Below are 27,758 nucleotides of genomic sequence, written 5' to 3'. Positions count from 1 at the left end.
CTACACGAGAACGCGCAAAAATGAGGGTTAGGGCAGAAATCTAGGGTAGAGCTTAGATCGGGCCCAAAAAATCAAGCCTGACCCTATCCGAGCCCGTGCACGTTGCGTCCGAGCCCGGCCCGGTCCGACACATTATCTGTAATTATGAGCCCGAGCCCGATTTAAAGACTGATGTTCTCAACTATAATTCTGAGTTGTTTGAACTACAGAAATCTGTTTAGCATTATCTTAATAAATACAGGTAATGTAACAAGGACGAAGCATGTAAATGTTTGTTTATTCAGAATGGAATGGATCGCAAATGGATCCGAATGAGAAACGGAAAAAAAAACTTGACCCTAGCTGCTCCCTCAGCCGAATAGTGTGGGTAACAGATCAAGGCAGCAACATAATCAAAGCCCTGGAACCATATAGAAGACTTTCTTGTCTCGATCACCTAATTAATACTGTCCTTCGCCACGGTCTGCATGCTGACGCACTGGCCGACAACAGTGCTGCAGATGGGGGAGACATGATGTAGCACAGGTTACCTCACACTTAAGTCAGTGCAGGATAATAATATATAATAATAATTACCTTCCGCTTTCTTTGTGTAAACTCTGGTGGTTTTATGAGGACTATGGTTAACTGCTGTGGACTAGCCAGACCTTCCTCCACAGCGCTGTGGAGGAAAGACTGCAAGAGTAATGTTGTGAGGATTGGTGACTGTTTGGGTATTGGACACTTACTGTAACCACGTCTGACTCTTAAGCCTCTTTCCAACCAAGTAGTTACAGGAATGTAGTTATAGGAACAGTTCACTTCTAAATAGGGTTGGGTACCTTTCGCATCTGAACCAATACTAGTCTTATTTAGAATATTTTTTAGAATATGTTACACTGACAGAAATTAAACAAAAATAAAACCCCTCTCTCTCTCCTCCCAAACCCGTCCCTACAACCTATTAAATTGAATAATTAGGGGTCCAAGCCCGAGTCTGCAAGAACCGGCGGTAGCAAGAGCTACGCCGTTCGCACAGTAGGGCTGTGGAACCCATTTCCGCCTAGACTTTTATGCCGATACCGTGCAATTAAACATTGCAGTTGGTGCTAAGTGGAGTGTCTGTCATAGTGTGATGTCATTGGTTCTTAATTTCCCACGAAGCACCCACGGAGGAAAACATAAATCGGCGCCTATGACACCATTTACAACAACTTGACCACCTCTCCTGCTCCTTCAACCACCACACCTGCCTCCCCCCTCCACCCTCTCAGTCCCTCTCTCATTTCTCTCTGCTGTTCCCTGTGGTCAGGGGGATTAAGAAGTTTGTTTATTGTAGAGAATTATTAAAGGTCTGTATATGCATGGAGGTCAACTGTTGACCGCTATGTTGAAAGTTTTACAGAAATTGGTCACCAGGGGGCGCTCCAAGTTCATGAACGGCTCATTCGATTTTTACAAAATGTGATGGGTACCATCTAGAACCACTCCTGAGGCCAACCCTAGAGTGGGGTACTGAGGGGTCAAGTCTATGGGACCCAAGTCTAAATTTACTACTTACACTAATGTGAACAACTTTAAATTAACAGGGTAGATAGACAATGGGTCATGGACCACACCTACCAAAAATTACACATGTGGACCACTAGGTGGCGCTATAATGTTTTTTTGCCTTTAACTCCCACATTACACATCGCACATTAGAAATCCTTACATTCACGGCATAGGCCACAGCCATTTCCGCTCAAACGTTTTTTCGCAATATCGCGCAATGCGCAAAACCAACTTTTTCGAACTCGTCCTAGGCTGTGCGACCGATCTGCACGAAACTTGGTATATAGCATCTCCAGATGGGCCTGACCAAAAGTTACTCAAAGAATTTTGCTACGTTAAAGTATGAGCATTTGACGACCAAACTAATTTTCCTAGCTAGCTACTACACACATATCATATCATATCTCGGCCAAATTAAATGTTATCAGCAAAGGATTTGCACTACTCTGTACCAAATTTGGCGAAGATCGGCCTTTAGGGGGCGCTATAAGCAACGTTTATTTGTTTTGGCCAATAACTCAATGCATTTAAATGGGAAATTTGCAAATGCAATATCTCTGCCACAGTAAATGCAATCAACACGAAACTTGTGATGTAGGCATGCCGCTCTAAGGCTCTGTACCAAATTTGGCGAAGATCGCCCATTAGGGGGTGCTATAATAAACGTAGACGAGTTTTGGCTGAAATGCAAAGAAGGTTTGACTACCCTTTTTTTCTTTTTTAAAGGGCGTGTGCCTGTGAGCACCCACGGAGGAAAACATAAATCGGCACCTATGACGCCATTTGCAACAACTTGACCACCTCCCCTGCTCTTTCAACCACCACACCTGCCTCCCCCCCTCCACCCTCTCGGTCAATCTCTCATTTCTCTCTGCTGTCCCCCGTGGTCAGGGGGGTTAAGAAGTTTGTTTATTGTAGAGCATTCTTAAAGGTGGTCTGTGTATGCATGGAGATGAACTGTTAACCGCTACATTTGCAACGGCGACGTCGCGGCTCACACCTCTCGATATTTACCGACATTTGCCTCCCCGCCGCCAGGCTTCGGGTTCCGCTTTCACGCTCTCCCCGGGGCGTCGGGGACGACTGGCGTGGGTGGCTTGGGCCCCGTCATAACTGCTTGCAGTTCTAGTTATTCATTTCTTACTCACTGTAACTTTTATTCTTGTATATGTATATTATTATATTTTAGCCTGTTTTATTTTCATTGTGACTGTTTTTTATTGCTCTTTAATGTTTCATGTAAAGCACTTTGAATTGCCTTGTTGCTGAAAGGTGCTGTAGAAATAAAGTTGCCTTGCCTTACAACGTCAGCCAGTCAATCAGTCCCCAGGGCACAGAAACCACCGTTGTGCCTGCTCGTCTCAGAGGAAGTGTAATATCAACAGCACCGCGACCGCTTTCGGCTCGCCATTAATATATCACAGTGAAAGGTGTCTGCGTGAAGTTTTGAAAAACTGTAACCACACTTGAAACCGCTTTATCGGCATTGCCGTGACTCACTGTGACTTCAACAAAACTGCAGAACCTCTGCGCGCGTGTGTGTGTGTGTCGGACCACTGCTCTCTGTCAATATGCAGAGAGGACAGATAAGCTTGCGCTTACTCTCACTTACTGAAATTTGGCACCGTTTGATTTTACGTGAACCGATACTCTGTAGTACTGACGTGATTCGGTCGGTACCGGTAAAAGTAAAAACCCTACTTCCAGAGATGGCAAAAGTACTCACTTCCCGTATTCAAGTAGAAGTAAAGATACTTGTATTAAAAAATACTCCGCTAAAAGTAGAAGTACTGATTTAACTTCTTTACTCAAGTAAAAGTAACAAAGTACAGGCTTGGAAATTTACTTAAAGTATAAAAGTAAAAGTAGCCTTGCGAATGACAACCATTTTTTTATGCAAAGCTACCTGGCTGTCAAACATCACATATATGATTATTGTGACATAGACTGGGACTCCAGGTTAATAGGATTCTGACTGAGTAGCAAGATATGAATTCAATTGTGATTCTGTGAGAATTCAAACACGAGTCCTCTAACTTTGTCTGAGAGGTTTGAGACATTAACGTTAACATTAGCCCAAAATAAAGTCGATTTGAGACAAGACCAAGTAACGTTATCATCTCGAAAACAAGAACGGCCTCGAGTAACGTTAACGTTACTACAGCAATGTATTAGATTATAGTATTAGATTATTTTCAAATAAACTGAAAGCTCGCTAACCTTAACGTTACTTGGGTTACTTAACTAAATGCTAGCGAACCAAGGCATCGTCATCGCTAGCAGGAGAACAAATGTAACTGACCATTAACGTAAACTTAATAAAGTTACTGAAACAAACAACAAATAGCTTGATAACAACAAAAAGATGCATTTACCTCTATGTGTTTTTTTAAATTCAATGGTAAATTCTTCAAAGCAAGCAGTTCATGGTGTTTCGGTTGGCACAATTTGCAGCACATTATAACAACGTATATTCCCATCCAATTAGATTGAATTTGGTATTGATGACGTGAAAAATAATAACGGTAACTCCACTGAAATTATTTGAAACTAAAGTAACGAACCAATTTTGTCAAATGTAAGGAGTAGAAAGTACAGATATTCACACTCTTTTGAAACCTGGTCCCAGGGTGAAGAAATTCGAAAACGGCTCCCTTTTGGCTTCGTTTGGATGGCGATGCCGCATACGTGCGTATCGATGATGTCATCGCCACTCCCCTCGACCTCTAACATTACTGTAGCTTCGCTAAAGTAGCTGACGCTCCGGCAGGGACGTAACGTTAACGTTAGCTGCTATGGTTAGCTGTTTATAAAGTGGAAGTAACTTATCAATTAGCTAGCTAATCTGTCTGCTTATCAACTCCTTGAACGGATTATAGTAACTTTTAGCACGGCTTATTGTAGAAAGACTACCGCAAGAAAAACGTGTAGATTATCAAAAAGACATTGGATCATTGATGTTTGTTTGACTGCCGATGTTAGCTAGCAGCGTTAGCGCGCTAACGTTAGCTCTGCTAGCTAGCGCGCTGCAATCATGTCCGATGACTAATGCTAAATAAAAAGCAATCCAACAGCACATTATACAATGCAAACAAAGACACGTTTTCTTGCGGCGGCCTTTATAAAATGAGCAGTGGTGAAAGTTATTATAGTCTATCGTGTTATGAACGGGAGTGACTGAAGACTATGCTCTTCTTCTCCGTTTTTGGTGAATTTCTGTAGCAGAAACAGCGCCACCTATAGGCCTGGAAGTAGCATGAAGTAGCATGTTGAGTCTTTTACAAATGGATCCGTTTGGACACACATTTTTTTGACACAGTTCCAGGGAAGACGGGGAAAAAAAGATTGTTTTGGTACCAGATTGGTCCAGTCAGAACAGGAGAAAAAAAAGGTTCTAGGAACGTTATGTTCTAGGAATTGCAAAAATCCCTCCGGTCGGAAAATGGCTTTATACTCACCTCACACTACCTGATGTGATGAATTAGACAAGTGTGTTTGGTCGTCTATTAGATGAGACGTTTGTGTCTGTACTTCTGAGTTCAGGCCAATTTGTGAGACAGAGTAAAGTCTTGTGTCATTTAGACATTATACATGAATAGGTAGAGGAAGACAGGAAGGACAGGAACTGAAATAAACAACAACCCTATCAAATAGCTGTGTTTTTTAACAATGTCCAAAATCCTAATTAGTGGCGTTGTGTTTAAAAAGGAAAGATTGGAACACTGCAGGAAATTATGAATCATGTTCTACTGCATTGCATGTGACAGCTTAATAAGCCTTTCTACTGGCTGAACTGGAATCAAGACAAGGCTGTCAGTAAAAACTTTACACCCATAATGAGTCATATTCCCAGTGGTACACTGCATTTTATTATCTGGTGGACTCCAACTGCATTTAAACAGAATAAACCTTCTGACAACTTGATAATGATATTAATATTAATGCAAGCTCTGGGCTGCTCGATTATAGAAAAATCATAATCACAATTCTTTTGGTCATTAGTGAAATCACGATTATTACACTTTGACTTTTGGAAAGATGTGTTATTTATTGAACTTAAAAAAAACTGTCAAACTGTTAAATAAATCAACAGTGAACAACTGTGAAATTTCCCTTAATACTTTTCCTGTTGAACTTTTTTTTTTCATTTAAAACACCAGACAAAATAAAGGTTTACTAGCAAAATATAATGTGCAGAATAATTGTTTTTCTTGTTTACAAAATGGAAATTGCGATTGAAATTTGATTAATTGCCCAGCCCTAGCTCTGTCTTTAGTTTTTGGAGGTTTGATGGCACCTTGCCATCATGGCTGAAGCCCGTCTGATGTGTGCGTGTGTTAAGGATACCATCTGACTTCCAGTAGCCCTGGACCCCATACTACCCCCTGCGGCCATGCTGGCACCCTCCTCCAATCCTGTACCAGAGTTTTTATCATCAAGGCTAATTTCTGCCTGTAATCTGATTAGGGCTCTGAGCTGCTTTAGCACCCTGCTGCGCTGTCTCTCTCTCTCTCAGCTCCCTTGCGTGCGCACACACACACACACACACACACACACACACACACACACACACACACACACATCCTGCATGACAGCCAGTCTGTGTAGCCTGTAGCTTGCTGTGTAACCGGGGCAGTCACTCTGCTGTGGCTGTGTGCTTGTTCGTATGTGTGTGTGTGTGTGTGTGTGTGTGTGTGTGTGTGTGTGTAGCTGTGTCACCATCTATATCCCTGCCTGTCTGCTCGCCAGTAGCAGCCCTCACCTTCACCGCTGCCACTCCGGCTGTCCACCACCGCTGTGACCGGAGGAGAGTCTAGCAACAGAGCATCCTTCTGTTCTTCTCCCTAAACATGTTTCGAAACCCATGGATCTCTAGTTACCATGTGAACCATGAGCAGCTTTGTGGCCAAGGTAAGGCCTTTGAAAGGGGACGGCTTGGTCTGGCTATAGGAGGACTTGCTTAACCCACTTGAATACCCTCAGCTTTGTAGACTGCTTGGGGGTATGGCTGCATGATATGAGGAAAACATCTAATTGCGTTTATTTTGACTGATATTGTGATTGCGATATGATTTACAATATTGGAAGGAATGATAATTATTGGATCATTCTCATTTTCATTGAAAACTATTTTTGTTTTAAGGATTATAGTGTGATTTTTGCGAGGATCTGTACCAAACAAAGATTTTTTCTTTAGTCAGTAGAATAGGATTTGTAAGATGGGATGTCTCTGCAGCACCACAATACTTATTTCAGAATGGTTTAATACATATTTTGCATTTAACAAATATTGCGTCCCCCTGTGATTTGGATATTGCCCTTGTCCATATTGCTTTTTCGATAAAATTGCGATTAATTGTGCAGCCCTACTTGAGGGACTTTGCTAATGCAATTTAGCTCCTCGCTGAGATAAATGACAGTTTGGTGGCTGTCAGTGATACAGTAGGCAGGGGGACTCTGGGCTTGGCAGAAGAGGAGACGACAAGAGTATGTGAAGTTTCCTGGTTGACTCCATGTTTTGCTTCTGTTTGCTCGATTGGATCAGATTAAACAAGGATTCATGACGTGTGTAAAAGTTGCTCATCCTTACTCATGCATTTACGGATTTAGGGATATTATGAATAGTACAGATGGTTCTATTCTAGAATGTATCTATTATTATGGGTATGGATGTTAGCATCAGTCTGCTTTGAATGTATGGAGTGTGTGGTTGAGCAATGATTATGATGATTATTTTGACTCCACTTGGTACACATTTGGTGCTGTGTGTTCAACAGGTGTGTGCTGTTATGCTTTTTCCTGTTTCCCCCACTTTGATATTCTAGCTTGTCAATGCACCATTGTCTGCTGAGGTGGACGAGGGTTGTTCATGTTCCACCAGCAACCGAAAACAGACAAGCGAAGGCTCAGTTCCCTCAGGAAGTCTATTTTGCACCTCTGAACATTTATAGAAAATCCCTCTCCTCACCACGCTCACTTTTGGACCGTCAGCAGTCTAAGCTGCTCTCTGGCACTGTCAACTTTGAGTCTTGTGCTGCTCGTTTTGATGACAACCTGCAGGCGTTTCCAAGGAAAGCTGCACTGACATCTGTACAAGGGGCTTTCCACACAGTTAAACAGACAGGTACATGTACACAAAGTGAAAATCTTGAATCATTGTAGATTTGAGACAAAATAATCTTTTTAAGACCTCCAACCCTGATTTTTTGGCCTTGCTTATGTCCAATTCTGTGTCATCCCTTACATCATGTCACTTTTGAGTTCTTGAATTTCACCGGGTCACTACACAAAACACTGGGAAGACCTTGTACTGTACTTGATGTCTAAAGTGAGCTTTAGGATTATTCTTCCACCACCACAACTTTCACTTTTCGTACTTTCTATCCTGCTAAATGTTCCCTGCTGTATTGCCACACAGTCTTTGGAGGCCGAAATAGGCCGGAGGTGTTCTGGAAGCGTCTGGAGCAGTAACATGATCTGTCTCCTATACTGGGATACAACTTTACAACAGGCTGCTGTTGCTGTTGCTGTTGCTGTGACGTGAGAGTGAGAGGGTCAACTCTGCTGGGAACTGGATGTGAACTTTCTGAGTAACCTTTTTGAAAAGTGACTCATACTGAGGCGATAAATGTCTTGTCAAAACCCAAAGGACACATTGTTGGTGTAAGAAATGTGACTTCTCTAAATTATCGTTTTAGTTGCATATAAACCATTTATTGTCTCTTCATCAGCATTGTCTTTTCATAGTCAAAATAATCATTTGCTAGAGGAGTCTAATTACAGTACATTTGCCAACGGAATACTGTGGTTGTAGTGCATCAATGATCCATATGTGTATAACTAATTACAAAAACAAACATCCACTAAAAATTATTGATATAGTTTTCATTATATAAAAACTATACTTTTAAAAAGAGTTTTTGAAACATGTTCCAAGTATGGCATCATTTAAAGGAGACATATTATGCTAATTTTCAGTTTCATACTTGTATTTTGGGTTTGTACTAGAGCATGTGTACATGCTTTAATATTCAAAAAACACTTTATTTGTCTCATACTGTCTGTCTGAATATACCTGTATTCCCCCTGTCTGAAACTCTTAAGCGCCTGGCTCTTTGAGCCCCCCTCCTGAAAAGCGCAGTCTGCTCTGATTGGCTTGCGAGAAAAATATAGCTCACCCTTACAAAGGTAGTTCTCAAGCCGTGGGTGGAGATACTCAGTGGGGTGGCGGAACAGCTTGTTTAGTCCCATGTTTTCTGATCTAGGCAGCCCACAAAATACTGACTGGGTTGTTCTTATTTCACAGTTTGTGGCTTGGTAAGCACTCCAAAAACCCAAATCTATGTGCACAAGCACTGACGATCATCATGTTTTGTGAATTAGCTGAAGTTTGTTCCACCCTTGTCAAGCCCCTGTTGTTTTGTGGATAACATGAAGTATCATAAGAGTATACATCTTTGCATGTATAGCCTGAGTGGGAATCAAACCAGCAAACCACTAGTAGGTGTCTGACCAGGGGGCCTGTTTAAGGAAGGAGGTTTAACAAACTCTGAGTCTAACCCTGATCTCTGAGTTGATTTACCCTGAGATGGGAAACTTTTTCGGTTCCAGAACAGCTGATTTGAGTAGGTTCACTCAGAGTTAAGCGCGTGCACCAGCACAATAAAAAGGCAGCATGAATGATACGACGATTCACCATGGTAAAAACCACAAACAAACTGGTCGGTGGAAATACTCATGCGCACATACAGAGAGTTTGAACATATATTTTGTTTAAAAAAAGCAACACAGCTGCTGCTGCAATATAGCGAGAATTGGTTTGGGAGAAAATTGCTACTCGAGTCAATGCGTAAGCCCTAATATAGTGTATTCATTTCATATTTAATCACAGGTAACCTATAATATTACTGGTGAAAACTGGAATGTAGTAGACCTATAATTGAATTTAGGTGCAATCCTGTCAGCGAAAATCTACTAATCCCATTCTGAGGTTGCAGCACCATCATTAACAGAATTATGACAATCATTTATTTCTTTTTAACGTTTCGTACTAGTTTGTGTCCAGGGAACACTACAAAAACGTTTAAAAAACATTTCAGAGTGTGTCACACTCTTCTGACGGCGCTTTGCTACAGAAATTAAATTTTAGAAATTCAGAAATTAAAGAGCGCTGTGTCAGAGGGCTGAGACTGAGAGAAACTTGAGGTTTATTAAAGAAAACCTGCTCCCGACCAGGTTAGGTTCACAGGCTCAGTTACCATTTTCACTAAACCTGCTTTCTGAAACGGGCCCCTGGTGTTGGGATCAAAAACAACACTGCAGTAGACAAAAACAATAGGCTGCGTAAGTGAAGACATGTTTCCTAAGATGCTGAAAGGACAATGAAATAAAATTCAGGCGGTCTAGTTTGGGTAATACATCCACGAGTTTAAAGTCTTATGGGACGCTAAAACACTGCACAGCGGTTTATGATACTATTAGAAGATCATAGTACAGTTTAACAGCTGTACTATGATCTTCCAAATGCCAGAAATGTAAAGTTCATTTTTACCAGGATAACATGTTCCAATGCTCCCAATGTCAGCACAGAGTTACTAAATTGAAAGGTGGAGTGTAGATTTATTATTATTATTTTTTTTTTTTTGTATAATAAGTCTTGTTTTTCTTTTTAGAATTTGGATCTAAAGCTCACAAGCTTTGCAGCTCAGCCTCATTGCCAACAGAAGCCTTAAGGTGAGTTTTTTTTGTTTGCAATAATCACACAGACACAGGTAAAAATAGTAGCGGAGCTACAGAAATCACATGTTCTATTTTCTAAGAGCATTTACATTGGTCTCATTTTTTGCTTTGTCATTAAGACAGGGATATGTAAGGTTATAGGTTTTACCACAGTGGAGCGCTTTAGCTTATCATGTGCAGTAAGCATTAAAAGCTGGAGATGCCTGGAACAGCTTATCCTAAGACACTTTTTTGTTCACATGGCATTAGAGCCATAATACCTCCTTCAGGAGCACTTTGCACCAAGCCCCCTTTTGCATTAGTTTACAGTGTTCCCTCTGGTTCTTCAGCTGTCTCGCAGAAATATACACAAGGACTTTTTATTACATTTATACATAAACTCTGATTGACACGCAGTTTGAACTGATCTGCTCTTTTTAAAAACATCTTGGTATTTAACAGTAAAAAATGGATGCAAACTGAAGACAACAGGCCTCACCGATTGAGTCTACTCTAGTCTAGAAATGAGAATTACACACTATAAGACTGTTTTTTCAATGAATGAAATAGTTTGTGAAGCTTTTTGGCTTGTCCTGGCTTGTGTGACCTGTTGATTGTGACATGATTTGATTGTTTCCACTTGGAGGAGAGTCAGGGCTTGATGACCCAGTTCTTGCTGAATCCTGTTGTAAGTGACTCCAGCTGAGTTTCAGCTTTACCTGCCATCACTTCCTTAGGACAAGGCGTTTGAGGCAGAGTTGTGTGGATGGCTGAAATAGGAAACTATGCGACTTTGCTTCAGCATCACTACCTTAAACCTCTTTTATTTCTAAGTAAATTAATATAAAGCAGCTGCCCATCCTTCTACAATGTCCATGTATTTTTTGGGAAGGAAATATTTCATTAAATATTTATTTTGCTTGCTAGGAATTGAGAATGTAATACCTAGATAGCAGGTTTGTGACGCTGTCTTCTCATTCAGTTTTCAGAGTGACTTCTCCCTGGGTGACAAGACCACCTTGGTCAAGAGTGTTTCAGATACAGATGCCAAACTTCTGGCTGTCCTTCCTAAGGGTGTGCATTGGTTCTAACCACAAAACAATAACTCAGAATAAATCAAATAGTTTGTTAATGTTTGATAATTTTATGATACTATATGTATATTTTCTGTTCTTATATTCAGTTTCAGAGTTGAAGAAATACTTTGAGGGAGCTGTCACAAAGGATTCGGGAATGAACAGGTATCTTCAGGGCTCGCTACACTTTATTTTCACATGAGCACAACTACATATTTTCATTAGGGATATACCGATTATCGGGCCGATGTCAGTGAAACCAAAATTATCTCTTCGTATCTCCAGCTAGTCTGTGTTACAACTGCACGACGTGAGTTGTCTGCCAGGGAAATCACGACACATATGATTACGTTTATGTTACAAGGTAGACAATCCTTTTTCATCATTGACGCGAGGAAAAGTATCCTTAGACGACGTTCTAGCGTTATGCACAACCATGCAACCAAGCAACTACAAAACTACAAAACAAATAGGCTAAATTACCTTTCGAGAAGAAAGCAGGCAACTTCATCCCTTTTAAAATCCTTGCTCCTTCTGAGCTCTTTCTTTCTTGGAAAAGCCACTCCAATATTAACTTTGGTCTTGTTGCTTTGCCTGTCGCGTTGTCATTTTAATTCTCTTTTTAACTTCCTTGGCACCTCCGTTACATGTCCTAGATAGGCGCTCCATCTTCAACAGGCTTTCAAATCTGCTGGCAGTCGCTGAGTAATCTTCTCCCCCTCCCTGGCATTCGTCACGGTGCCAGTGAGTGTAAAAGCGTGAAACGCAAAGGTATGTCCCTCTTTGGCTAACGTATTTTAAAGATGGAGGCGCAACATGGTAGAATACATGGTAGCGAGTCGCTCCAATGTATTCTGAATGATTCTGAATGGCAGATTCTACGTGTACGAGAATACTTTGATTAGTTGTTGGAAGTAATTACACATGAATGAGCACATATTTGTGAAAGAACAAAGGTTTTTTTGCTAAGAATCAACTCAAAAAGTTACACAATGGAGCTTTAATGAACATCCGTTACATTCAAGCCATTTCCAAATGAGTTGCTACAAAGCTAATTAAGACTATCAGCTCTACACAACTCTCTCTGTATTTCTCAGTATGGTTATGTTCACAAGATTGTGTCGTCCTGTGACTTTCCCACGCTGAAGCTCGAGTGAAGATAATTACTTCTGTTGAAGAGTGCATCATGTTTTTTAATCCTCCGTGTCCTCCTTGGCTACAAGCAACTGTGTGGAGGAGGGGTAGAGGCGATGCACAGTCACATAACCGGCAATTTCCACTTGGATGCGTAACGGCTGCGTTGCGGAGTCATTTGGTTTCCATTAAAGTCAATGTGTGTATTTCCACTGACTGCGGAACAGCTGCGTTCCGACTGCGTCCCAGCAGATACGCAGAGCTTCTATTTTTGCCGGACGCTGGAGAGCTCCGCAAAAATTCAGCACACGGCAGATAGTGCGGGACAGGAAGTCGAGCACAGAAACAAAAAATCCGGTTAATTTTCTAAATAAAATACACCATGCTCATGGCGGATCATATTTCCCTGCACTACACCTTGAAAACACAGCACAGAGTTGTTTCCCCTCTACTCCTCTGGATGTAAACAAACTGTTGTTGGTTTTGTGGTTCTATTCTACGTGAATTTGCGAGATATTGTGGGTCCTCGTGACTACAGGTGTCAGTCATGGCCGCAGCCGTGCCGCAACAAATCCGGACCTAGTGGGTATTGACGGATGGCGGAGCACGCAGCCGTTCTGCAGCGGAGCCGGTCCGCAGACGTCCCGCATCCAGTGGAAATCCGGAGTTCGGCTTGTATCATGTGGACACGCCGACAGTTTTGTTATCATTACTTAGAATTCCTCATATAGCTTTAAAGATTTTCATTTTCACTGTAAATGCATAATTGGTATCTGTATCAGCCTTGAATATCGGTCGATCCCAAATTTTTATAAAGATATTTATAACTCAGCATAACATCTGCCGACCTTTGCCCTCTGCCTTCTGTCTCTGCAGGAAGGACAGGATAGCTCGCCGTCTGGAGGGGATTGAAAGTGATGCTCCACCTGCGCTGGTGCCCGGCGGTTTGGTAGCCAACAGAATGCTGGAGGAGGATGCTCCGCGGTACACCCGCGCCTCAGATCCCTGTGAGCCTTGTGTGATGGGTAAGCATGGCACAATGCCCTGCAAAAACATACAGTATGGTGCTGTCTTTAGTGGACATGGATTGACGCCACTGAAATGCTTGAATTTCATTCAGTATTTTGGAACCATTTAATTTATTATGTTGAGAAAACTTTGTCACACCTTAGTGACCAACAGTTATCTGTTAGTTATACTGGGCAGCTTTACCGTAGGTTTAATGAATGCAACTGTGTCAGTGACTATGAAACAAACGTTGCATGTTGTTGCATTTTGCAAGAAGTGAATTCACTAACTGGTATGAATATTTGTGATGTGTTTCGTTAGAATAAAGCCACATTTGTGTCATGTGGGATGGAAGGTAGCACGCGTTTGAGTAAAAAAATACTGTGCATGGTCAATATTACATTATACCCATTCAATTAGTTACCTGGAATTACCTATTTTTAGGCATTTCCATATTATTAAGCAACATCTGAGCTTTCAGAAAAAAACATGTCCAGTCGCAATTGTGACTTGCACGGTATTTACGCTAAGTCAGATACTAGTAACTACAGTAACTCCCATTTTACATAAATGTGGCATAAATTGTAATTGTGAAGGGATGTTGTTGATAAGTAACGGAGTATTTTCCATGTTTACCACAGTGAGGCGCTACAGTCGAGAGGAGCTTGAGGCCCCCCAGAAGCAGCTGTCTTCTCTAGACAGATCGGCCCAGGTCAAAGGTGGTGTTGGCAGCGGCCGCACAGAGCCCATGGTGGTGTACGTTGACCCAGTAACACTATCCACCTCCTCTACGCCTACATCTGGCCCCACAGACCCCACCAGCCTCAGCTCTAAGGCTGAGCGCATCGCCCGCTACAAAGCCGAGCGCCGCCGCCAGCTGTCAGAGCGTTACGGCATCCTCCTGGATCAGGAGGCGGACATTGATTACACACCGCGCTACCGCTCGCGACGAGACACAGACGCCTCTGACCGACAGACGGCCGCCAGGCGAGAAAGAGACAGACAGGAAGCGGAGGCTCAAGGCCGGGAGCCCAGGGTGCCATATCGCTCGGGAGTGGGCCGGGTTTACATGAGGACTCACCCAGAGCCCGCCCCTGTTTCCACCTCCAGCCCCGCCCAGTCAAACCAAGCGCATCCCCCCACACAAGAGAGGCAAAGAAGATTTTCGGAGCGGGAAAGAGCGATGAACATGGAGAACTACCGGCGCGGTGGGGCTCAAGAGCGCTCCATCCCTTCTAGAAGCAGAACCCAGGAGCATCATCCAGCCCAGCCCCAACAGCAGCAGGACACCGCCCACCAGGATCCAAGCCCCGCCTCCACCAGGGATTACAGCATTGCAGCGGTGCCCAGCTCCCCTCGCACCGCCCGTCGGTCCTCCCTGCCCTCCACTCGCTACGGCATCTCACCGGGGGATTTATTTATAGAGCAGCAGGCCCAGAGCATCCTCAACAGGCAGGGGTGAGTTTATAAAAAACAGGTCATAACATTCAGAACATACATGAACTAAGACCGACCACTTAAGAAACTCCAAGACATCGGTCTGATACAGTGGCTGACTCTTACTCAAGATGTGATAGTACAAAAATAATACAAAAAGTGAAACCTGCACACCTGATTTGTATTACTTTATGTCCTAAAAACATCTAGTTAAAAAACGAATGCACCTTTGAAGTCTAACATGACACTAGAATTAGGAACACACTTTTTTGTGTCTATGTCACCATATTATAAATTATTCTCTTATTTTGACTCTAGTTTTACTCTATGCAGATACTTCAGTCATTTGAGTAGCCCTAGCGTTATCACAAGCCATTAAATTCCTCTCTGCTGCCCATTGAGTATGAAGTGATCTTACCACTAAAAGTCTAATGTTGCATTCTACGGTGTATTTTTAGACTACAACTTTAAACTACATGAACCCCTGAGTATTTACACTGAGCCACTGGCTGCTAATAACTTCCTACAGGAGCGTGCTATACATCTTTTTTTTATTGACATTTTATTTGATCATTACAAAGTTAGTGACAAAATGATTCATTGCTTTATTTGTATTACATATAACTCTCCCAGGATTTGTTTTGTGCAGTAATTAGTAATCCAAGTACGGAAAGATCTCAGATGACCAAAGCGACACTGAGATGGTAGGCTGTTGTTGGGCTGTCCACTGGCTGCTGAGCTAACTAGCCTGCTGCTTTCACCACTGTGCCAGTAGGGCTCCTTCCAGACTGGGTCCAGCTCTGTCACGCTTGCCCTGCTCCTGTTTCACATGGGAAGGTGGTCTGGGGAGCTCATCAGGGAAAAGGTTGCAGGGCAGCAGGGTGGATAGCAGGGTTGGTTTTTGGAGGGGATATGATTTCCCTGCTTGCCACAAGAGATAACCCTGACTTAGCAGTAAGCTTGGTTCATTAGCGAAAAGCTTATGTCACTTTCTATGATAAATTTGAATACGCTACCACAAAATGGATGGGAATTGTAATATATTCGTCAAGTGAAGTCAATAAGAAAGAGTTTGACTTGACGGCATTTAGGCATAGACGAGTGACATACTGTACTATGAACTGAACGGAAACCTATTAATAATTCATATCTATGAAGGTAAAGAAGTGACTTCAGCAAAAAATAATTATTAGTCACACTTAAATGACAAACTTTGATCAACATGTGCAACGTGCACAACCAAACTAGAGCTGCAAAGAGTAATCGATTAATTAATTAGTTGTCAGCTATTAAATTAACTATTTGGATAATTGATTAATCGGTTTAGTAAAAGTAAAAATTCTCAGCTTCTTTACTCGTCTGTGACAGTAAACTGAATATCTTTGAGTTGTGGATAAAACAAGACATTTGAGGACGCCATCTTGGGCTTTGGGAAACACTGATCCACATTTTTCACCATTTTATAGACCAAACAACTAATTTGTTAATCGAGAAAATAATCGACAGATTAATCGACAATGAAAATAATGGTTAGTTGCAGCTCTAAACCCAACGCATTTTAAACTGATCCTGAAAACATTTATCAGACTGCATCTGAAAATATTCCTGATTACGGTTCAGCTGATCCTGTAGCTCCCTTTGCTCTGATCTTTGAAAGAATGGTCAGACGTTTCCCTCAGGGTTTGACACTGTCACCACATCATCTTGTAGCCTGGCCGCCCTGTCAAAGAGCGACTGGTCTCTCAACACAGACTCAGAAAGTGACACTCAGACAATCTTCAGCTGGCCTTCAAGGTACTGTCTGCTCAGGATGCTATCAATGAAAAGACCTTACAAAGCCCCATAGTCCACCGGGTACATGTGTTTAAGCAGATTCAGCATGTTCAGAGAAGTGCTGATTCATTCTACTGTATAATAAAATTATATTCTTTTTCTTGCACTCAAATCTCTTTTCACATGCTCTTTGAAAGTGAGATAAGAGGTTATTAATGTCTTCAAAACATTGTTATGGGTCTTAAAAGTGTTATTCTGAAATCATGATGGTGCTACCTTAAAAAATGGAAATTAACAACATAATAAAGCCAGCACATTAAAAACATGGGTGGAGATGCAGCTCACTCCTTCCAGTAGATATACCCTAACAGTGCAGTATGCTATTTCATTCAGTAATACTTTCCTTTTTAACTGGTGTCATGGTCTTCCATTTAACAAGGGTTTCAAGTTTGTGGATCTTAGTGAAGTGACTTTCATCCCTAACTCAGTCTTACAACTTAACATTTATTAATTATTTATTACTGAATACATATACACATATACATACATACTCAGTTTTTTGCCATCATGACTCACATTTACATGTATGCTATAATCTTATCACATTTTTTAGATCCCTGTCAGCAAACTAAGCTATACCATACTACTAGCCTATAGCAAAACTATAGCAAACTAAGGCCCAGCCTGAACGTAAGCAGAAAAGTACCTGTACTTAACTACAGTAAATATTACCAACTGGCCTTTAAGTCTTTTTAAAACATGGTAGAACAGTCTCTGCTCACTCAATATTTCCCTTAAAGACCTTTCAGGAAACAGTGCTACTTGACCTACTTCACTTACAACTCTCCTGTCACATAAGTCGGATCCCGTTCTATAAACTAACCCAGAACTCTGTAAAACTGTTAAATTAGTTGTGTGGCCTGGGTTTCATGAGCAGTTGAGCGGTGTTCGTGAAGCTCAGTTGATAGGGTGACAACATTAGTCAGCTGGATGCCCTGACCCATTCAGTCACAGACCCACTGACTAAGCACTTGTCAGCTGAGGCTGCACTCACATCCCCCCTTCTCATATTCTGGCCTGTTAACCCCTATGAAATTACATCTTGAGTCTTTTTGAATCTTTTATCCTGTCAGTGACTTTGACAAAGTCATCGCATAAGATAAGATGTATGATTTTTTTTAACTACATGATAGTTTTGTGCTGAAAGGATTCTAGAGAGAAACAGATTACTAGAAATATCTGATTTTATTTAAGTTTTCCTGGAGGGTTTGCTATTAAAGTTCCTGGGTATACATGTATTTTTTGAGCGGCCGGTGGCCCAGATATGTCACATAGCTGGCTTGCTGATAGCCTGTGAAAGGATGAAGGCCCATGGCTGGCGTTTGAGCTGTATGGACAGGTGAAATTCATAGAGGCAATGTCTAGCATGGTCAGACAAACCTTTATAGAGTTAGTTAGTTAGCTTGATTGATTTAATTGGTACACAAACAACTTCTTTATGCTCCATTTCCAAAAATTAAGTAATGTAAGAAGGAAAACCCAGACACTCTTTCTGAAGTCTATTAGTAATATCTGATGTGTCTCGAAAGAGGGCTTTCTGAGAATTTTCCAGCTAATATGTCCCATGTATGACACCCACTGCCTTTGTTGCCTTATCAGCTGCTTATGCTAGCTAGCATTAGTGTGTACTCTTGTACACAAGCAGTGTGTAAGTCCTTCATGCCATGTCAGATAAAGCAGAGGCCCATCAATTATGTCTGGCTTAGTGTTCTACAATGAGATTAAAGCAACCTTTAGCTACCAGGGGGTCAGAAGATTGTCGATGAAAATAGTTTGGCTTACTTTTTTGGCATGCAGACATCAGAGAGAGAGAGAGAGAGAGAGAGAGAGAGAGAGAGTTGTTGGAACTAAGACTCATTTAAAACCCAATGCATGCTGCTACTTGACCTTGTTGCAATTCTAGTGTAGGATTTGGGAGCTCAAGTTGGTCCCATGATAGTCTCATGTCATAAACGTCATAACACATTTTTAGTGGGAATAAAATTAAGTGTGTGCAAAATTAAAATCAGTTAAATAATTTTGGATTAAAACTGTCGGTGTTAAGTTTGTCTACCGTACTGGCTGCCTAGGCGTGTCATTGTGTAGACTCTACACTCACACACAAAATGTCTAGTTGGATAGTAAAATTGTGGCTTGTTGATCATTGATCATTTACCATACTTTGTGTCCCATAGAATACATGTGTTTTAATCACCTCCTGTTTGAGTTGAGTTTTGAGTTCGGAGAGTGCGGTAGGTATTTAATTGAACTGGAATCTCAGTGTCCCTTATCCATTCCTTTCCCCAAGAATTCGAGTAAAGGAACGATTGTCCAGGGATGAAACTGTCCAGAGGCCGCCTGACTGGAGTCCAGACAGGCAAGAGGGTAACAGACACCGTACTCAGGGGCACACTGCTCAGTATACGCCACAACGCTCAGAACCCGCCCAGCAAAGGACTATTCCCCAGCCTCAGCCCAGCCCAGGCCACCATCCTGCTCAGGGCCAAACAGCCTACCCTGTCTCTGCTCCTGAGTACCATCACTCTGGCCCTGCTGTTGACTCTCAGCCCTATTTGGCCATCCCTGCCCCAGTAGTTACTGCCAAACTTCCTGGACCTCCTGAGGTACAACCACGAAGAAGAGTGAGTGTCGATCAGATCCATGTCTCCCACAGGGAGGCAAGATTGGAGGCCAGGCAGGCCCTGAAGGAAGAGGCCCACACAGAGGGCCTGCTCAAGAGCAGGAAAGCCGTGTTGCCCTCAGAGATCCGCAGAAGGGAAAGGAGTGTGGATGATACTCACAGGGGCCGGCATGAAGACATGGACTTGCAGAACTACAGCCCAGAATGGAGGAGGATGAGTCGAAGCGAGGAAGACTGGGATCCGGAGAGACCTAGGGAGAGGGGGAGGGAGAGAAATGTCGAAAGGATTAGAGAAAGAGGGAGAGAGCATCTCTCAAGCCACGACAGCCAAGAGGAGAGAGCGTTTAGATCGATGCAGCCTTCCCACATCTCTGTACGCCAGCAGCCCAGGCAGCATCAATCCTCAGACCCTGTGTACCATCAAGAGCCCCAAATTCAGCAGCAGGAACCACCAACGCAACAACAGTATGAACCCATAAAGAGACAACATGGGGCTCAAGTTCAACAACAGCATCAGTACGACCACTCGAGGCAGCCACAAGAGCCTGAAAGACAACAGCAGTCTCAAAGACAGCAAGGGTATGAGCGCCAAAGACAAGATCCTCCAAATCAGCAGCAAGACTCGCAGAGATATCAACAAGAGCCCCAACTACACAAAGTCTTTGAGCCTCAGAGGCAGCAGCAGCAGCCGGATCCATCAGGGAACCAGAGGTCTGACTCAGCCATCTATCTCCAGAAAGGCTCTTCTCTGCCTCAGGCCAAACACAGAAGCTTGGAGACGAGCGGAGGGCCAAAACCCAAGATACGAACCCGCTCCATGTCAGATATAGGCATTAGCCAGCATTCTGCCATGTATCGTATGGAGAGGGCAGCGGCCACCAGAGAGACATCGAGGGCCGTCCCTCCATCAGGGATGGCTAACGGGGAGATGGGCTCCCTGGACACCAGGGTGTCAGTAGCACAGCTGCGACACTCTTATCTGGAGAATGCCAACCGGAAACCTGAGTTGTAGGTCCATTGGCATGGGCTCTGTGTGTGCATCGCTAAATAACCGTCTAACTCTGCATTAGTGAGCTGTTGCAAATAAATAATCCAATCATCTTAGAAAATAATGCTGATAGAATGTCATTCTGTGGCATGAAATGTGTCACGGGTGTATTGCTATGATATCCACCATTATCATGTTCACTGTCATGTCTACAATTTGGTTTTTAGAGCTTAACTTACGTGTGCAAGATAGCATCAGTTCTTGCAAGTCACCCTTTGGAAGTTGTCTGCTGCTGCATGTTAACATTGGGTAATGGCTTTTCGCAGTTGGGTTGCAGTTAGGTTTTACGCAACGTGTGCAGTTTCTGGTAAACTGCTACTCAGCTAAAAACAATATCCCAAAACCAACTGTTAATAGTTTTCTTACTTCTACTTTTCCTTTTTGTTGTCCTCATCAATCTTTCTAAATCCATACACCACTCTAAAAGTGAAACTACAAAAGTAGATCTGACAGCAATGGAGGTAGATCCGGCTAGCAGCAGTGACCGGGACAGGGGTGCTCGGAGGCCTCGGCGCTACATCACACCAGGAGACAGTCGCATGTCGGAGAGGTTTAGGACCCAGCCCATCACCTCTGCAGAGCGACTGGAGTCAGATAGGTACAGGAGGGGGCTCTCTGTTGCCATCTGCAGGAGCTCTTCAGAAATATTTAATTTACTTGATTTATTTATTTAATACACTGAATTGGATGGCAGAGCGTGGTTCTTGGTCGGCATTCCCATCATGATAATCATATAATGGTTCTTCAAATTTAAAAATGTGGTTGAAAAGCTGATGCTTGATGTATATTAATGTTTTCTGCAGGTCTCGTCTAAGCCCATCGCAGCTACAGGATCCCGAAGGTAAGTTTGGTCACAATGCACAATAAATGTATATCATTCTTAATAATTTAAGGGCATTTAGTCACATTCTTCCAGGAGTTTAAATACTGTTGATGCCATGTAACTTAATTATTCTCTCTTTTTTATTAGGTGAAGAAAAACTGGACGACAGAGCCAAGATGAGTGTGGCTGCCAAGAGGTCTCTTTTCAGGGTACACTTCCTACTTTATGTACATTTCAATCAGAAAGACAGATGATTAATACTGTATATTATTATATATACAAAACCAAAAGATGGGGATTGGATGGAGACAGATGGTGGTGTTTGTTTAATTTCAGGTGCAATATTTAGTTAACTTAGCATTCATTGACAATCATTTAAATCAGGGCTGTCAAACTCATTTTAGTTCATGGGCCACATTTGAATTTTTTTGAAAATGTTCAATTACATTTTAATGTAAAAGGGAACAAGTGCATAATGAGCAATCTATTACAGATGATAAACAGCCTGAGATATCTTAAGAAAAATAAGTGCAATTTCAACTATATGTCAACTTATATTACTATAACATTATTCTGTACTATAACTGTATTCTGTTCAGGGTAGAAAAGGAAATGAGTCTGATAGTAGCACCGGATATCATATTCCCTTAGAACTGAAAGGTGCTGTGAACACACCAAGCACACTGGCTTCCTATTAACCTCTCACAAAATAAGAACTGGTCCATTTTTCTTAGAAAAAACGACACTGTCCACTTTTCTCCTTTTTGACAAAGACAAAAACATATGTTTGACACCCCTGATTTAAATAATAGTTTCTCACTTTAAATATCACTGTTATGGCCTCAGTTTTTACAGTGTTTTTCTGACATATCCTTCCAGGAACTAGAAAGGGCATGTGATGGAAGTGTACCCAAACCGCGCTCTCGAAACGCTGCCGTAGAAAGGCGTCTGAGAAGAGTTCAGGATCGCTCACACACACAACCCGTCACCAACAGGGAGGTGGTCAATGCTTCGAGGTAGATCTCAGACTCTGCTTGTATAGCTGTGTTTTGCATCACAAAATATATTATGCTTTGTCTCTTTCTTTTCTTATCCTTTCCCGCCTCTTTATTTCATTCTTCTACCCGTTCATGTTTGTACTTTTCTGTTCCTCTCCTAACCTCTTCCTCTCTTAAGACACTTCTGTCAACTTCTTTCAGTTTTTCTTTGCTTTGCATTAACTGTATTACACCCCCCACCCCTCATCTCACCTCTTTTTCTCCACTTTGAAGTGACCCTGCCACATCGTCACAACCTCTGGGCATCCACACTAATGCAGCTCGCGTCCCGAGCCCTACTGTAGTCAGCACAGGTGTGACCAGCATCAGGTACAGCTGGACACGCCTGCTTACTTATAATGTGCCTTGTATCTCTGTGAGTGTGCATGTGTTGCCTACTTACTTAAATAACGTGTCTATGCTCGTTGTAACACTGTGGGATATATGTGGTTGTGTTATACCTAAACCCACAGAATGTCTCTATTGCATGTAAATGAAATGAAATGTAAAATTTTAATTTTAATGATTTTCAAGATCTCACTTCAATGACAGTATTACAGTAGATTGACCTCTATGGATTTAGAATTTACCATGGAACGGGTTCAATTAAAAACAAATACAAAATTCAGAACGAGATTTGTTAGATTCTGAGCTTAAATGAATCAAAGTATTTTACCAAGTGGATTCATCGCTGTTGACCTTGAGATATCTTTGCAATTAAGATATAAATCGGAGATCTTCAACGGGGGGTCCGAGACCCCTAGGGTGTCCTCGGAGTTACTGCAGGGGGGCCTCCAAATTATTGTTACTTTTTTTTCTCTAAGTTTTTTCAAAAATTAAAATGTCTTCACATGAATCCAACATATTATTAGCAAATCAGCCTATTTGTGGAAAAAGACCTACTGATGATAGTCTTACTGGCCTATAGAGCAATAGCCATCGACAGATACAGGTAATCCCTAAGGTTTCACTGTTCTACATGGATGTTTAAGATTAAAACATGATTTATAAAATCATGTCAACAGTTATTATTTTAATAGCTTAGTATTCAATGCACAAAAAAGGTATGTATAAAGTCTAAAGACAGCCCTACATGTTATTGTAGACCCCTGCTATAAATAAAGCTATCCCTTGACATCTACCGGTATACAATTGTTGGTTGCAATCAACTGTAATTCATTGCCAGAGCCAGTTTCCTCATGTGAATTTAATTTGCCATTTGTACTGACAATGCGAATGTGCCATAGACACATGTTGCTCTCCATCTCCCTCTCCTGGCTGCAGGGCTGATCTGTTTATCCAGCTCATCTTACCTTGTTATTTCTGCCCCCCCCGATGTGCTTCTTCTTAGCTGCGTGCACCTTATAGGGGAAGGAAGCCGGTGTTTAAACTATAACTCATTCAGTACTTTCCCTGCCTAGTTTCTAAGCGTTCCATCTTGCAGTGTTTCTCACATGCAGGTCACGCATGACAGTGAAGAAAAATGTTATAAATCTAATGGAAAGGTCAGAGTTGAGCCACTTAAACCCCTTAGCATGTCTGGGTCTGTGTGTCCTGCAGTTTGTTTACCAACCCTGGTTTAACTTAGCTCATCTCTCTCTGCGAGATTGCCATAACCCCCTCAAACATTCCAGTGCATTACATGATTATCTGGCATATGTGTGCTGATCTGCTTATGTCTATGTTGCTGAACCGGTAATCTGCCACAGTTGTCACATTTATTTACCTGCCAGCTGGTATTTGTATGCATGTTCATTACTTTGATATTTATCAGAGGAATACATGAGTTTTTCTATCCCTTAAGACTGCATGTTTAGTAAAAAACGTAAAAAATGTTTTGTTTGAATGGATACAGGTTACAGCTATTTCATTTAAAACTGAAATTTAAGCTTACGATTAAACACTTATAACACTGCTGCCATTAAGATGGCACCTCACATCTAGTCGGTTGTTTGATTTTAGACACCTTATACACATTGTATATATTACAATTTAGAAACATAATCTTAGATACTTATAAGGCCGTCCGGATGCAGGGATGGTTAAGTCAATGTGTGTTTTAACGGTAGGACAAGATTTCATCACCAGTAAAAAATATATAAACGTAACTAGGCATTTATTGTCTTGTATTCCCAGTCTGCAGGATGAGCTTTCATTTATAATCATATAGTCAAGTCAAGTCAACGTTATTGTCAATTCTGCAATATGTGCCAGACAAACAGAGCAATTGAAAATATGTTTCTCTCCGACCAAGGGTGCAATAAGGACATTACAACAAGTTTAATATAAAAGATAAGTAATATAAACAAATAGGATAAAAAAGATAAGTAATATAAAAAAGATCAGTAATATGTACAATACAATAATACATTCTAAATAGTGCAAATGTAACGCAAAACCAAACAGTATAGAAAACTAAATATATTTAAATGTGCAATATAAAAGGAAGATTTATTAGAAGACTTAAACCCATTCTTCACCCACTGACATCCCCCTGTCACTCCCCAGCATCCAGGCTTCCCCCCAGCCAGACTCAGCAGTCCCGGGCCAGGATCAGGAGACCCAGGAGCAGCAGAAAGCAGCTACAGCTCCCAGTGCGGGGGCAGAGGGAGATGGCCAGGAGCCTTTCTCTGATGAGCCTGACCTGTCCGCCCTCACCCTGGCTGAGAAGATGGCCCTTTTCAACCGCCTCGCTCAGCCTACAGGCCAGCTCGCTGAGGGGGCCCGAGGAGACACCCGCCAGCGCAGGGCCAACGCCCGATTTCAGACTCAACCCATCACCCAGGGAGAGGTGGAGCAGGTAAAGGTTTAACCTCATGCAAAAAGAAAGAAAAAAAGAAAACTGCGGGTCTTTTATAAAAACAGTTGCAATTTCATAAATAGAATGTGTACTTTATATGTTGAAAGTCATATGTCAAAATCAAGGAAGGTCTTACTTTTTATACTACAATCTTTTACACACTGAGTCTAGTAAAACAGCAGAAACTAACAACAGCCAACATGACAAAGGCATGCAGCTTCTAGGGCATTTTAGTTCAGTAGATTTCAGTTCACAACATTACAATAGATTCACTTTTCCCCCCCCTGTTTTCTTATGCCACACAAACCTAAACACCATCCTTGGTGGCATCAATCCCAATTGCCCCTACAAAATGAAATGAATAATTAAAAGTCACAAAAATATTTAGGAGCAGGCTAAATGTTAGAGGTGCAAACACCAACGCAAAATTAGATTAGATTAGAAAGATTGTCTAATGCTGAAACGTTGCCTACTATTAAACTTTATATATTTTGTGTGCAAGAGTTTCTAGCTACTTTTGACCTGCTTGTCCCTCTTCGGCGCGCCTGTCTAACGTAGATGTGCAAAGTATTTTTCTGGACTAAATTAAATTAAAATAAAGAACACTGCATCTAAATATTATTTGGATGTAGAGTCTCCTCACAGTAAAAACTCCTGAATCAACGGGTGACCCACTTCTGCTGTGCACTAGTTTCCCTTTGGTGATGGATGAATGACATGATTCTCTGTGCAGCTGGATGACTCTCAGATACTACCAAATGACAACAGGTTTTAACAGTTTTACTACAGTGGCCTGTAGATGTCACAAATAAACAATTCACATGTAAAAGCTCAAAAATCCTGTATATATGGAAACCATTGTGTCAGTCAGTATGCAGCAGGGTGTTTTTGTTTAATCATGAAGCATCATCCTGTTTCAAGTAATATATGTAACCTTAATTCTCATTTTGTTGCTGATGATGATGTTTTTGATGAAATACTGTTTGTTTTTTTTAAAGATTATTTTTTGGGCATTTTTTACCTTTATTTTGATAGGACAGCTGAAGACATGAAAGGGGAAAGAGGGGGGAAATGACATGCAGCAAAGGGCTGCAGGTCAGAGTCGAACCCGGGCCGCTGCGATGAGGAATAAATCTCTATATATGGGCGCCCGCTCTACTAACTGAGCTATCCGGGCGCCCATGATGGAATACTTTTAATAATAATAATAATAACTTTATTCATATAGGACCTTTAAAAACAGAGTTTAAAATGTGCTTAATATTTGGGTAAAAAAACAAACAAGTAGAGGCAAAAAAAGATGAAAAACAATTTAAAAAAACATGTCAAATAAAAAGGTTGAAAGCAGGTAAGTAAATTTGAAGTAAAAAAAATACATATATAAAAATGAAGACTATAAAAATGGATTTTAAGTGGTGATTTAAAAGAGTTCACTGATTCTGCGAGCCTCGTCTCCTCAGGCAGGTTCCATCTACATTGCCAAAAACATTTCCAATGTGTCACCAGCTTACACACATGTATTGTCCTCAGATGAAAGTACAGTGCAAAAGTAAGATGAGAATTGATATACCTTCCTCAGCTACTCCACATGCACAGAAACCCAAACATGTTGTCCTGAGAAACGCAGTGTCAGATGCTTGGTAATAGGTTTACTTCATCTCCACCATATTCTCAGTAGTCCCTCCCTGGTGTCCACACAGGAAGCTGAGCCACCGCTAACCTCTGCGCTGTGTAACGGCGACTTACAGGCCAATCAGGGACAACATGTAAGACCCCTGCTGCCTGTACGGAGCTTCTGATTGGTTGCGTCCAATGATCCCGCTTTGGGTTGATCTGATTGGTCCCGCTAGTGACCAAGTGACTAGTGTTGTCTTGTGTTGCTTACAGTAGCTGCTGAGCTGCAATCCAGTTTATTTTAAATAGGGCTGCACAATATATTGTTTTTTTATCGCCATTATTTACAGCAATACAAAATAAAAAACACATTGTGAAAGGCTGCAACATATCGCGAAAGACAGAGATTTTTTTGTGTTAGTTGAAAGAAAATATCAGCAGAAAACTACACATTAAAATGTAAATGTCATTCTTTTTTTAGAGATGCCTTTTATATTTAATGCACAGTTCAATTTGCTTGATAAAAGAATGTTAGAAATTATTTCCTTTCATTTGTTTTAAATTCAACAAGCAGTTTGTTGTATTTTAGCAGAATACTGAAAGCAGCAGAAAGGCAGAGATGAGTACACTTTAATAACTGTTTATTTAGCGCAAGTAATATCTTTATCGCGATATTCAGCAACGTTATCCCATATCACACGTTTTCCTCATATCGTGCAGCCCTAGTTTTAAAGTTTGAAATGCCTAAGATGTTGCTTTGTTATGAGGAGTTGATTTGAACGTTTTGGGTGCCTTGTTTGTTTTCCATGACTCGTCATTTTTGGATGCAAGCCGCTTCAGTGACATGCTTGTTCATTGCATAACAAGCATGGGATTATTAGACTGCACATTCTGCAAGCTAGTTTATTCAGGCTTCCTCCCAACCTGAATAAACTTGCGCAAACTAAACGCTTATCGGGGCAAATACTGTATATATGGGGATGGATCTGGCCTTGATATAGTGTGCAGAAATGTGCGAGAGTCAATACAAATACCTTGTATTGCAACCAAAATCTATTAACAGTAGTCTGCTGTTGA

The 27,758-nt window shown here is 41.6% G+C and overlaps 1 protein-coding gene across 1 annotated transcript in view; it reads left to right on the top strand.

Moving 5' to 3' along the window:
- The first annotated feature begins 6,383 nt into the window (after nucleotides 1-6,383).
- LOC144526861 (supervillin-like) overlaps nucleotides 6,384-27,758 on the top strand; it is a 62,141-nt gene continuing 40,766 nt past the window's right edge. Inside the window, exons 1-14 of the mRNA XM_078264559.1 lie at nucleotides 6,384-6,444; nucleotides 10,206-10,266; nucleotides 11,234-11,325; nucleotides 11,435-11,492; nucleotides 13,338-13,486; nucleotides 14,111-14,927; nucleotides 19,027-20,367; nucleotides 20,835-21,005; nucleotides 21,211-21,248; nucleotides 21,378-21,439; nucleotides 22,110-22,246; nucleotides 22,502-22,597; nucleotides 24,776-25,067; nucleotides 26,768-26,833. Coding sequence (XP_078120685.1) covers nucleotides 6,384-6,444; nucleotides 10,206-10,266; nucleotides 11,234-11,325; nucleotides 11,435-11,492; nucleotides 13,338-13,486; nucleotides 14,111-14,927; nucleotides 19,027-20,367; nucleotides 20,835-21,005; nucleotides 21,211-21,248; nucleotides 21,378-21,439; nucleotides 22,110-22,246; nucleotides 22,502-22,597; nucleotides 24,776-25,067; nucleotides 26,768-26,833 — 3,441 coding nt within the window. The remainder of the gene's footprint in view (nucleotides 6,445-10,205; nucleotides 10,267-11,233; nucleotides 11,326-11,434; nucleotides 11,493-13,337; nucleotides 13,487-14,110; nucleotides 14,928-19,026; nucleotides 20,368-20,834; nucleotides 21,006-21,210; nucleotides 21,249-21,377; nucleotides 21,440-22,109; nucleotides 22,247-22,501; nucleotides 22,598-24,775; nucleotides 25,068-26,767; nucleotides 26,834-27,758) is intronic.

The sequence above is a fragment of the Sander vitreus genome, chromosome 12, assembly GCF_031162955.1.
Source record: "Sander vitreus isolate 19-12246 chromosome 12, sanVit1, whole genome shotgun sequence".
Lineage (NCBI taxonomy): Eukaryota > Metazoa > Chordata > Actinopteri > Perciformes > Percidae > Sander > Sander vitreus.
This window is presented reverse-complemented; position numbering and strand designations above follow the sequence as displayed.